The sequence below is a fragment of the Megalopta genalis genome, chromosome 3, assembly GCF_051020955.1.
Source record: "Megalopta genalis isolate 19385.01 chromosome 3, iyMegGena1_principal, whole genome shotgun sequence".
Classification (NCBI taxonomy): domain Eukaryota; kingdom Metazoa; phylum Arthropoda; class Insecta; order Hymenoptera; family Halictidae; genus Megalopta; species Megalopta genalis.
Genome location: NC_135015.1, coordinates 16,867,109 through 16,881,156, shown reverse-complemented (window position 1 = coordinate 16,881,156; position 14,048 = coordinate 16,867,109). Strand labels below are relative to the sequence as shown.

At 40.1% G+C, this 14,048-nt stretch overlaps 1 protein-coding gene across 2 annotated transcripts in view; it reads left to right on the top strand.

The window, feature by feature from the left end:
* bbg (PDZ domain-containing protein big bang) overlaps nucleotides 1-14,048 on the top strand; it is a 157,676-nt gene that overhangs the window by 40,054 nt on the left and 103,574 nt on the right. For both annotated transcript variants that reach the window (XM_033478369.2, XM_033478370.2), the window contains exon 5: nucleotides 3,998-4,089. In XM_033478369.2, coding sequence (XP_033334260.2) covers nucleotides 3,998-4,089 — 92 coding nt within the window. The remainder of the gene's footprint in view (nucleotides 1-3,997; nucleotides 4,090-14,048) is intronic.

The window sequence follows — 14,048 nt, the reverse complement described above, 5'->3', positions numbered from 1 at the left end:
ACTAATTATCGAGTTTTTTGTATCGCAAAATGCTTCTGTTACGGTATCGATAAGAAAAAAGCGTCCAAGTTAAATCGAATCTTAGACAGTTTTACCAATTCTCTGTTTCTCTACTTGCTTTGAAAAAAAGGAGGATCAAGGAGCCACGTGTCCAATTAACCCTCGGACTAATTGCCTGGTCATTTCGAACTGGAGTATTTAACCCCTTGATCCGCGAAATTCAAGAATCTGGCCCAAAATTGTCTACCACTTCTTTCTGTTATTAAATCGTTTGCTAAGTAACGTTGCTTTTTATTAAAGGAAAAGTGAAGAAATGGATCAAGTAAAATTACGTGCAGAACATTAGAATTAGACTTGAACACGATTCAATTTGTATTGAACTTATGGCAACGGGCGAGTCACACAAGGGGTTAAAGATCCAAATAATTACTCAATTATCGGCAAATGAATTGAATAAATTACTGCTAAATTTGGAACAATAGAAAAGTGAAGAAATGGAACGAGTAAAATTACGTGCAAAACATTAGACTTGAACACGATTCAATTTGTATTGAACTTATGGCAACGGGCTAGTCACACAAGGGGTTAAAGATCCAAATAATTACTCAATTATCGGCAAATGAATTGAATAAATTGCTGCTAAATTTGGAACAATAGAAAAGTGAAGAAATGGAACGAGTAAAATTACGTACAAAACATTAGACTTGAACACGATTCAATTTGTATTGAACTTATGGCAACGGGCTAGTCACACAAGGGGTTAAATATCCAAATAATTACTCAATTATCGGCAAATGAATTGAATAAATTGCTGCTAAATTTGGAACAATAGAAAAGTGAAGAAATGGAACGAGTAAAATTACGTGCAAAACATTAGACTTGAACACGATTCAATTTGTATTGAACTTATGGCAACGGGCTAGTCACACAAGGGGTTAAAGATCCAAATAATTACTCAATTATCGGCAAATGAATTGAATAAATTGCTGCTGAAGTTGGAACAATAGAAAAGCTAATACGTCTACGAGAAGTATCTGCATATAGTTAGAAAAATTGATAAATAAAGTTGCAATTGCTTGCAAGCGACGCAAACGTATAGTTGAGAAAATTGTCCACCGTTCGAGGGTTAAAATTTAACCGAATCCAAGACGACAACGGGGTAAAAAACAATGTGTTCCAACGAAAAATATAGATCCATGCAGATCTCGAAGGCAAAAGGGAAGATCAATAACCTCGATACCAATGGTCAGCGCGATAATGCCAACGAATCATAGCATCAAAGGGGAACACCGCCCTAAGGGTTCAAAAAAATCGATTCCACAATTACTAAAATCCTTCGAAAACCGTGCGATGCATTTTAGATAATAATTTCTAGTTCACGAATCAAGCAAATTCTTTCAATTCAGACGTCCCAGTACAGTAAATTGTCCCTAATTTTCCTTCAGCTTGCAAACAAAACTGAACAATTTGAGAACAAAAATGAACAATGAACGTTTATTCGAGTCTTGCACCTCGTTTTTATAATTGTTGACTGTAAAAATAAGCCACGAGGCTCTAATAATCGTATCTCCTCTTCCCATATTGTCCGTTTCTGTTTGCAACCTGAAGTAAAATTAGGCCAGAAATCAATTTTTGAGAACAACGAACAACTTAACTATTTCGTAAATTTCGCAAAAAATTGCCAAACAAAGCAACGTGACTTACATTTACATCCTGTCGGAAGGACCAAATCTTTTCCGAGAAGAACGTGCAGATGGAACACGAAATAACGAAAGGATTAAAAGTAGACCGCGGATTCTTATGCAAAACTAGAAACCTTCCGCACGAATTGCAAGAAATATCGGCACTAAATATCGAGCTCCTTCTCTCGGTAATAATTTCAGTCAACTCGAATATAATCAACTCGGAATAACGTATTCCAATTCTTTTAATCTTTCCGGTATTTTAAACTGCCGCTACAACTCGATTCTCCCACAAACGCGCAAAAGCCGCGGTCTAATTGCAAGGCTTTAAGAATGCTGCGACATTAATTTCGACCGGTTGAAAAGCGCTTAACTGTTTGCGCGAACCAGTGCCTCATGCAAAAATGAGTTTCGACGGGAAGATATTAAAGGAACGGCTTCTCTGATGAGAAACTAAATAAAATGAAGTGAAAGTCCATGGTATATTAATCCTTATCGGTCCAACGTCGCCATATGCGCGGCAAAAGTCAGTTAAACCGTAAAACCTGGCAGGAAATTTTGAAAGAATAGGCAATTTATAATTTTGCTGAAAATATGTACGAACGAATATTTACAAGAGAAACATTTCTTTTCTAGATTTGATATAAAAATATTTAGCATATAATTTATCTCTGTATGAAAAATAACTTGGACCCAGTGATATTGTAAACTTGAATTACTTCTGGCTCGTTAACCCATTGACATTTCATTTTCTTCACAGAAATATTTTGATTGCAATAATTTAATGAAAAGGGAAAGAAAATTGATGCTTATAGCGTGTCCAAATTTATTCCAATGCTTAAATATTGCCGACAAGAAATTAGAATTCTATTCTGATTGTAAAGGACAATATTTGTGCTCAATAAGTTATTATTGAAAATAAAGGATAAAAAAATAGGACGTATATAGAAAGAAAAAAATAGGACGTATATATAAGGAAAAAAGATAGGACGTATATGTATATAAAGAAAAAAAAATAGGACGCATATGCATATAAAGACAAAAAAATAGGACGTATATATAAAGAAAAAAAAATAGGACGTATATATAAAGAAAAAAATATAGCACATATATGTGTATAAAGAAAAAAAAATAGGACGTATATATGTATAAAGAAAAAAATATAGCACATATATGTGTATAAAGAAAAAAAAATAGGACGTATATATAAAGAAAAAAAAGATAACACGTACATAACAGGGTTAAGGATTAATACATAATTGGAACGACTCTGTAAAACAGTTCCAGCGAAATTGTCAGAAATAACCCGCTCACAGCGTGTTAAAAAAAAAAGATCGAATTGCCATTTGCCCGTTGCAATCGATTAGGATTATTCTCATCCCGCACGAAGATCCGCAGCCAATAAAACAACTTCCGAAAATTAACCGATTTCTGAACGCCTCGGGGGCGGTGTCCGCGCTTAGGTATCGCGCGAAGGCTGCGGTGGGTCGGCGGCCAGCCGCCATTCTTTAATTGTAAGCAAATCGCGTTTTTCCGTGGAATTCGCGGCGTCCCGACGCGGCACGGATGCCTGTGAACGATTTACGGTTGCAAAACGGTCTCTTATACACGTATTTATAGCATGGCCGAGCCACGCCTGCTCGATTCCGCGGCGCGGCGCGGATCCGTCGGGGGCCGGAGAGGTTTGGACGCGCGGCGCGGCTTCGCTCGCCGGCCAAGAATGTGCGCTTTTTGTAATAATTCCGAGTGCGGAGCCCGCTGACGCGCGCGCGCTCGCACGCCTGCACCGCGTTACCCGCGACGGGAATTATGCCCGGCAACGCGCACGCACGCCGATCGGGCCCGGCCGATCCACGAAAAAATCGAAAGCGGAGCGATTAGCATTCCGGAACATCCTCGCGAATCCGAGCGGTCGCGCGCGCGCGCGCCCGTCGCGCTTAAGTGAAAGAGTGAAAAATTCCCGGGGAGGGCTGTGGTTAAAGCCGGCTTAATGCTACGCTCCGGCACGCCGTTTCGAAAATTTCAATCGCCCTGCCCGGTGCATGGATGTGGGTCATCCGGCGCCCGGCAAAAAAGTTAATTGACCACTTAGGGGCCCCCGATCCGCGAAAATCGAGGAACGCGATCGGCCCGGCATCCTGCCGACGCCGCCACCCCTTTTCTTCCGCGCGAATTGACAGTGAAATTACACCGGACCGATTCTATCTCGCGTACGGTCCACCGTGTGCAATTACTACGAGGATCGGTAATCCTTGCGCGTTCGCGAACGCGCCGTTTAGGAAACCGTTCTCTTCAAGCTGGCTTCTGTTTCGCAGGAACAACGAAGTCAGCGACGACACCACACCCACGGAGGAATGCAAGAGCTTGGACTCGGCGACAGACAGGAAAGACACCTTCGACCTTGACGGTGAGTTATGTTCGATCGATATTGTTATTAGTAGTAGACTGCGGATTTTTTTTATGCAATTATCGGCGAATCGAATTGGTCGTGTACGAAACTGGGGCATTGGAAGTGTTCGAGGGTAGTCGTTGAAAATTATTTTCTTCTTGTTAGGATTGTTAAGAGGGAAAAGATGTTTTCAACTGGTTCATATTTTTGTAATTAACTTGGACGGTTTTTGTTTTGTATAAAGATCCGCAGTTTAACCCTTTGTGGAGTGGTGACTCTGAGACACCGCTGAAAATTGTTATACTGGGTATTAAAATAATGTTTACGTTGTTAAACTTGTTGAATGTGTAATTGTTGTACGAGACACAAAGCTCAATTTCATATGCATAAAAAATAGAATTTTTTATGCTATTTTAGCATTGAGAAACCTATTATTCTATTATTATAGAATTTTTGAAATTTCTATAATTATAGAATTTTTGAAAATAAAAAATTCTATTATTCTATTAATAGAATAGAAAGTTAGATTATTATTAGTAGAATTACTGATAATTACTATTAATTACTATTAATAGAAAAAATGCTATTATTTTATTAATAGAATTTTTAAAAATAAAGAATTCTATTATTCTATTAATAGAATTTTTAAAAATAAAAAATTCTATTGTTCTGTTAATAGAATTTTTAAAAATAAAAAATTCTATTTTGTACGTATATGAAATTGAACTTTGCGACTTGTGATGTATATATCATTGTATATCATATATTATATTATATATTATGTATTATATAGAAATACTGTATGGCTCGGAAGAAATTATTTTGGATTCAGGATTAAAATGGCTCGCAAGGGGTTCATTATTAAACCGCGGATGTTGCGCTTTTATGGTACCAACAGGACGATGATACGATCGACGCTGATCCTATCGAGCATCAAATGCGAGTAATACGTGTGTCGATTTGCAGGAATAACGTATGCTCGAATTAAGAGATTTAGCCAATTGTTTCCCGTGACGGTGTCTTTATAATTGGAATCATTTTGCGGGAATAAATACGTTCAGTATTAAAAGAATATACGAACGTCGATCTATATACACATAATGACATTTATCTCATTGAAATCATTAACGCTAAACCGATCGAGCCTCGAAAGAAATTAACGTATGTCGCTTTACCAACGATGAAAAGACTATATTTATTCGGCCCTTTTGCTATTTTTATTATAAAACGTACGCTTTGGATTAAGAATATATAATTTCAGCAAAAACAAAAGCAAACCGGTCATTTTGACCGGTACGGTGGGTTTAGTATTAAAAAGAATTCACGAATGTCGATATGTACGTATTACATTTATCCTCGTTGAAATCATTAAGCATGAAACGAAAAATATGAAACCGGTCGTTTTTGACCAGCTCGGTAAGTTCAGTGTTAAAAGAATTCGCGAATCTCGATGTTCATTACATTTATCTTGCTGAAATCATTAACGCGAAACGAGAAATATGAAACCGGTCATTTTGACCAGCTCGGTTAAGTTTAGCGTTAAAAGAATTCGCGAATGTCGGCGCATTACGTTTATCTCGTCGAAATCATTAACGCTAATCCCGCCGTGTCCTAAATGAAATTAACGCGGGTTGCTTCATAACGATAAAGATATATATATATATATATATATATATATATATATATATATATATATATATAATATAATATATAATATATTATATTATATTATATTATATTATATTATATTATATTATAATATTAATATATTATAATATATTATAATTATATAAATATATATATATACGATTTTAGTAACTTTAAAGCAAAACAAAAATTATGAAACCAGGCATTTTGACCAGCTCGGTGGATACAGTGTTACAGGAAAAGCAAAGGGATAAAGACAATTTTTATGTTACATAAATAATAAATAATCCCCAGTCTACTAGTCGCTTAATTTACCAATTCGTGTAATTGAATAATAATATATAATATTAATAATAATATAATATTTTTTATAATAAATATTTCTAACATGTTAGAAACTATTCTAACAACCGTTTGGGTCCCAAGCAGCGCTATCACGCTGTGTTCGGTATTTTTCGACCGTGTTTTCTGAATAATCCCTGGGACTCGAACGGATAAAGTCTTTTCTTACAAGGATTCCGAAAAAAACAGCTACAGGTATAGTTGTCGTTCGATCTGAATCGATTAAAAACATTTCAGGTTACACTTTTCTACGAAACTTGTTCATAGATTTTTAACATATTGTAGGCCCTTTACAGAATGTTTACAGGAAACATTTAAAGAAAGATTTAGAAACGGATTAAGCACAGTCATTACTTAACGAAAAGAAAGACAATCTTCGTACAAAATTGAACTGACTCTGCGTTATGCGCGCATTTTCGGCGCGGCACCCCGTACAGTGGGAGTGTCACGGCGGACAACGCGCTCGTACCGAAAGGGTTAATTGTTAAGCACGCGTCGCCCGGACCGGCTTAGAGCCCAGCCCATCTCATTACTCTCGTCTTAATTCGGCTGTCTAAACTGTCGCGGGAAGTTCGCAGCTAGCCGGACAAATTAAAACGCGTCGTCCGGGGTTAATAGAAAACAATTACCGGCCGCCTGGGGGGCCAATTAAAACTGCGCGCGCGGCGGAATCGCTCGGTTCTTCTCCATTAGGCGTGCAACTGCGCAAAAATGTTAGCGCCGAGGTTGGCGCGTTGATCCGCGCGACCTTGGATCCTCGTTAATTTCCACGAGAGAAGCGTGTGGTGTTCGTTTGCTCGTCAGGTTTCTCGGCACTTGGCTCAGGCACGGCCTCGTCGGCTCTAGATCGATCATCGAGGTTAAATCGCTGGAACCGACCGATACGGGAACCCCGTTCCTAGTAAATCACAGTTCTCCTCGAAACTGTTAAGCGTTCTATCTATTCCCGCCGCGGCGTATCCTCGCATCGGAAACGACGTTTTTATCGGGGCCCGCCAATTAAAATTCTCGGCTGTTCATCTTGTTTGACTGCGACGCGGCTCGAATTCAAAACGTTCTCTCTACCCCTCTCTCTCTCGTTCTCTCTCTCTCTCTCTCTCTCTCTCTCCCTCGTTCTCTCTCTCAGTCTCTCTCGTTTTCTCTCTCTCTCAGTCTTTCTCGTTTTCTCTCTCTCTCACTCTCTCTCTCTCTCTCGTTCTCTCTCTCATTCTCCCTCTCGTTTTCTCTCTCTCACTCTCTCTCTCTCGTTTTCTCTCTCTCTTTCACTCTCTCTCTCTCTCTCTTGTTTTCTCTCTCTCCCTCTCGTTCACTCTCTCTGCCTCTCTCTCTTTGTCTCTGTCTTCTTTCTCTCTCTGTCTCTCTTTCGTTTTTTCTCTCTCTTTTTCTCTCTTTCGTTTTCTCTCTCTTTTTCTCTCTCTGTCTCTCTCTCTCTCGTTTTCTCTCTCTTTATCTCTCTCGTTTTCTCTCTCTGTCTCCCTCTCTCTCGTTTTCTCTCTCTCTCTCTCTCTCTCTCTCTCTCGTTTTCTCTCCTTATGGCTTTCTCTTTCGTTTCCTCTCTCTTTGTCTCTCTCTTTCGTTTTCTCTGTCTCTTTCTCTCTCGTTTTCTCTCGGCTCCCCTCACGTCCAAGAATGATATCTGCGCCGCAGCAACGACGGAACGCAGTATATCTTCAATTAACATAAATATTAGTACTCGCGGTTCGATTTCACTCCAGATCTCGAAGCTTTATCCCGGAGCAAGCGGGTCCGAGCGACTCGCAACAGAGCATTATTTACGAGATGTAATCAGCATTAACCCCTTCCATCGCCATTTATTTGCCGTCGATCGTACGCGCTTGGCCGTACAATTTAATCTCAATGAAATATGTTTCCTATATGTTAATTTGTACGTCAATGTAACACCCTAATATTTTACTGTCCGCGCAACCTGTTGCATTAATACTAAGCATTCTTACGGACCGTGTAATTCTATGGTAAACGCGGCACGGCAGATCTGCAACCCGGCCAGGCACGTTGCCAGGTCAAACGTCGTCAACTTCTCTTTTTTCGATCCGCGGAAGAGATACGCGTCGCATGATTTCATAAAGGACATTCCATAAGTGCCTAATTCTGCTCGCCGCGGTGCCACTAAAGCTTGATCTACGATTTTTCTCGGGAAAAGCTTACAGCTCTATAAACTCGTAGCTCTTTGTGTAATTAATAGACCATGTATTTAACGAATTTATGGCAAAAGTGACTAGGTGAAATACCAAGCAGTGAAGCAATTGCAAGAATTTAAAAGTACCCTAACATTCTCTTCAATTTATTAAAATCGTCGAAGAAGGAAATGCATTTTTCTAAACCCGCTATTTCCTGTAATTCGTACCAAAAATATGTATTTCGCGCAATGATCTACAAGGTGTCCCAAAAACGTCTCGCAATCCGGAAGTGGCGGGTTCCTCGGATCATTTGAAGCAGCTTCTTCCTTTACAAAAATCTTCTCCGAGGCACCGTTAACGAGTTACCAACGAAAAACAGTGACCAATAAGAATCGAATACGGCCGACGCGAGGCGGCCCAGCCAACCAGCGCGCGAAGCCCGGTTCCGCTCATTGACTCGGTCGCCGCGCGCCAGTCAAGCTCGCCTCTCATTGGTCACTGTTTTTCGTTAATAACTCGTTAACGGTGCGTCGGAGAACATTTTTGTAAAGGAAAAGGTTGCTTCGAATGACCCGAGGAACCCGCCACTTTCAGATTTCGAGACATTTTTGGGACACCCTCGTATAGAGTCCAGTAATTAGCGAAGGGATGCACGGGGTCGATTGCACGGGGGAAAAATCAGGGACACCGGAAGTAATAATTCTGAACGATCGGCGACGGCGTACGATTCCATTGAACCCGGCCTGGAGGGTTCAATCGTGGCACGCGGCACGCGGTTCGCGATGCATTTCTCCGCGCGGTGCACGCACGCCCACGCACGGCTCGCGTCGCGCTTCATAAAGGTTACGCATTAATCTCGGTGCGTTACGCGCCGCTAAGGTTCTCCGGTTTCGCGCGTGCACGCCAGCGAGCATTCAAAACGGAGGCAGTCAGCCAGCGAAGCGAGCATGGTAGTCGGCAAGCACAGAGCTCGGCTGAAGCTATATGCTCGCGCGGCGCGGCGCGGCTCGGCGCAGCGCTGCGCAGCCCGCAGAAACGAAAGACAAAGGCGTTGTTCGCTCGCGGCGCACCTTCCTGCCCAGGAATTCCTGTTCGCCCCGATACACACGCCGAATGGATCTACGATCATTGTCCGCCAAAGATGGATCGCGACTTACGTGGGAAATCTGAATAATGGCGCGATCGTCGTCGCCGCGGAAATATCGTCCCCGTTGGTGGTCGACCTCTGCGCGACAAAAAGCGATTTCTGTCGAACCAAAGTCCATTATTCCCTTGACGATCTTTCGTCGAGCGGATCGCAGATCTTTTTCTGATCACGGAGGTAGAAGAGATATTTTCGAAACTGTTGCGAGGTGATTTTACTGTGGGAGTATAGTAATGTCTCCCCAATTGACGCTCAGATTATGCACAAAAATGGACAAATTGGGACGATTATTCCAGCCTTGCGGCTCGATTTTATAGTTGTTGATAATCGGTAACTACAGAAACTATAATAATCGTAAATAATCATAGTAATCGTAGTAATCATAATAATCGTAATAATCATAATGATCGTAATAATCATAATAATCATAATAATCGTAATAATCATAATAATCGTAATAATCATAATAATCGTAATAATCATAATAATCGTAATAATCATAATAATCGTAATAATCATAATAATCGTAATAATCATAATAATCGTATCTCCCCTTCCCAAATTGGACATTTTTTTTGCATTCGGCGATTCTTCTGACGTCTTCTGACTGGTCTAATTCCATTGATAAAATATTGAGAAAACTTTCTTTAAGTCTGTTTTAAGATTGTTAAAAAAGAAGGATAAATAAACGTGTATTTCTTCTGTTGATAATTTTAATAAATTAGCCCCGGCTAATAACATTTTTTAAGATTAGGTCAGAAAATGTCCACAGAATTTTAAACACGTATCTTTAAGTTCTAACAATGTTCTTCTATAAATTTTTTTATACTTTTCTTGCATCATTTATTTATACTGTTTAATAATACATTTCGGTACCCGCGGAAATGAGATATAAAAAATTTAAGAAAAAACATCGTTGGAACAAAAATACGTGTTTCAAATTCCATGGATATTGTACAAACCTCCCTTAATCATGCTAGAGTTAATAAGTAAACTAAAGTAAACTAAGTAAATAACTTTACTAAATAATAATATTGTATAAATGTACCTCGAACAAAAAAGATAATATTTCCGGCACCTCTTCTTATTACATGGCTAAAAACTGAGTCTCCCTTAAACCTGCTAACACCTTAAGCGTCCTAGAGTCAAAACTGCCATAACACTGCATTCAATAATTATGCTAAAATGACCACTGTGTAGTTTGCATTTCAACCGATCAACGACGAGGCTTGCCCTCGAAGTCACACGATCACCAAAACACAATTGAAATTAATGGTCAACGTACCAGAGAACAAACAGTGGTGGGGGGGGGGGGGGGGGTTGAGCACGTCATCCAACCAGGACAAAGCAGTTTCGAGTACGTTCCCGCCAACCAGCGGGCAAAATTTTCCGAGCGCATTCCGACCGATGTCGAACTGTTTCCGGCTGGTTCGCAGCCGATTACAAAGAGTCAATTACAAATAACACGCACCCACACGATGGAGAAGAAGGGATACAGCGTTCGTTCCGCGTCGTTCCAGATCCCCCGTAGGTGGTCGGCCTGCCCACGGCGTACGAACAAAGCACTCAGCAGCACGTTCCTCTTAATTTCAGTATCTCCGATTGATTCATTAGGCGTTCGACGCTTCCGTATTAAACAGGACACGCGAGGCGCCTAATTGCCGACGATCAATTCGTTCGCGGCGAGACGGAGCCGAGCGGAGCGGAGCCGAGCCGAGCCGGCGGCGTTTCGACGTGGACCGATCCGCGGGCCGTTTCGGTCCAAACAAGGCCCATTTGTTTACGCAAGCGAGATAAGCGAAAACGGCGCTACTCCGCAACGTGACCCGATAGAAAAGACGCGCGGTAATTGCCCGGCTGGATGTACCGGATGTCGATTATCGTGGGCGTTCGCGAACGCGAACACACGTTGCCCTGCTGCACGCTGCCGGCTCGCCTCGGATCATTTACACTGGCGGCCCCTATTACCAGCGCCGCTGCACGCCGTCGTCGTGATCTAGTAAATGGACGGCAGGGGTTTTCGCGCCTCGCGATTTCCAGCGCCGTTTATCCCGCGTCTCGTATTTCACCGGTAAGAGGACGCTCTCGGAGCTGATCCGGCGAAAGAATCTCCTCGACAGCATTCTATTGGGTTGGCAACTAAGTAATTGCCGATTTGTTCGATGAAATAAAAGATTTCTTTTTACTTGGAACGAAGTTTAATCTGTAATGCATTTTCCATTTTGTTCGATGACCTTTTGCCGTCTCTCTGACAACTTGAAAATTCCACGCTCGTAGAAAGTCCGATCCTTTTCGGCCAAAAACTGAGTTAAGTGAGATTTTACAGTGTCATCGTCATTAAAAGTTTTACCACGAAGGGAGTTGTCCGGGGATCGAAATAAGTGGTAATCCGATGGCGCGAGATCAGGGCTATATGGTGGGTGTAACATCGATTCCCAACCAATATCCATCAATTTTTGCCGAGCGGACAAAGACGTGTGTGGCCTAGCATTGTCCTGCTGGAAAATGACACCTTTACGATCGACCAATTCTGGTCGCTTTTCCTTGACCGCTGCATTCAATTTGTCCAGTTGCTAACATTCACGGATAATAAAAAATAACATAATAATAATAATAATAATTTTATAATATAACATTTACGGATATCATAAAAATGGGAGTGAGAGACATCTATAACTGAAATCGGCAATTACTTAGTTGCCAACCCAATAGTAATCCCGGCGAAGTGACGATTTCATCCGCGATGGAACTTTAATTGAACGAGCGAACGAAATTGAATTATCGCCTCGCCGAGGAAGTACAGTAATTTCTTCTTAATTCGCGCTCGGATTGCGCGCAAAAACGGTCAATTTCGGGGGAAAACGAGCCGTACGGCTCGAACAATCGTGTCTCCTTTCCCCGAATTGTCCATTTTTCTGCGCGATCCGAGGCGCGAATCAGGGAGAAATTGCTGTATGTTCGTTTTCATAAAAATGGGAGTGAAATCGGCAATTACTTAGTTGCCAACCCAATATATACTTTTGGACATTCTCGGAAGCTTATGAAAACGTTCAGTCTTATGGAATCGCACTTGCAACGACAGCTGTGAACGCTGATTCGAAAGGCATTTATATTTTGGTAATTAATAATAAGCTATTCATTTTAGCGTTATATTTAGACAGAGTAATTTGCTAATACAGTATTTGGCTTATGGTTTTTAACTATGTATGTACGTAAATGCGATGTTTTACTGAACTGCGTACCTTAACCCTTTGCACTCCAACGGTGACTCTGAGGCACCACTGAAATTGTTATATCACGTTGCAAGATAATTTTTATATTAACAAATTTTAGATTTAAAAACTTGTTAAAAGTGTGACTGTTGTACGAGTCACCGCAAGATTCAATTTCATACTTCTATATACTATTATATATATATATATATATATATTCTATATACTATTATAGTATATTCTATATACTATTTCATACTACATAATTTTATTTCATAAAATGCACTTCGTCGTATAAAATGGAAATACCATAAGTCAGAAAAATTATTTTTGATTTACAGTTAAAACGTCTTCGAGTGCAAAGGGTTAATATAATACAGCGAAGTCCTGAAGAACACGCATGATCGTAGGGTACCTAATTTGTAAAGTGCAACAGTGAGAATATGTTGATCTTGGGAATCGTAGTTGTGTGTATACGTTTAAAAGTAAATGGGTTATGTCAACCTTGACACGCAGTAATCAGGACGTTCGCGGTACATATTTGGCTCGCGGTAACGGGTGCATAACCTTGACATAACCACAGTAAAGTTGTATGCGCACATACGGTTTCTTCACATCGCGCTTTTCAACGAAATTTGTGCTTCCAGAGAACCGATATTTTCAGGAAAGTAAATGTTCAAGCGAAAGAATAATAGGTACAGCTTATCGAGTTGTCGATAATTTATTGGCGTAAAAGGTCTTATTTTCTCTGTAAAAGTTCGCCTTCACGAGAGCGATCTACAAAAATTCAAAAGTATAGACTAACCGTGTCTAAATACTGTTTGCTAAGTTTCAGAGAGAGAGAGAGAGAGAGAGAGAGAGAGAGAGAGAGAGATCGAATTCGATTTGGCAAAGAAAAATTGGCGAAGCGTCTCGGGACATGCTTCGACTACATACGAGCCGTCGAAAGCAGAAATGCGGTTAAAGAATGTAAGCGAGAAAAATTAATCTGTTCTTATATTCGTTCTGGTATTCGCGGTGAAACCGATGGAGATTGTATACCTGTATAACTGGTACACGAAACAAAATGAAGGTTAAGCTTGCGAACGACGGTATTAAATCAACTTATCGAAGAACTGACTTGCACCACTTTCGCTTTATGAACGACCGATGTATATTCAGAAATACAGTATCTCGCGAAAGCGTTCGAACTTCTTTCAAGACGCAGTAATTTTTTAAGAATTCGAACAAATTACTTGAGTGTCTTTTAGCTGTTAGAGCTGCTAGTTTAGTAAAGGATGTCTGAGAACATTTGTTCAAAGGATATAATATATATAAGATTATATATAATATAATAATATAAATATAGTAATCTTTTATATTGTATTATTTATATGATATTTATATATCTATATCTGTACTATATCTATACTATATCTATATCTATATATATAGATAGATAGATAAATAAAAGAATAGATATATTGATATTTTTTATATATATTATATATTATA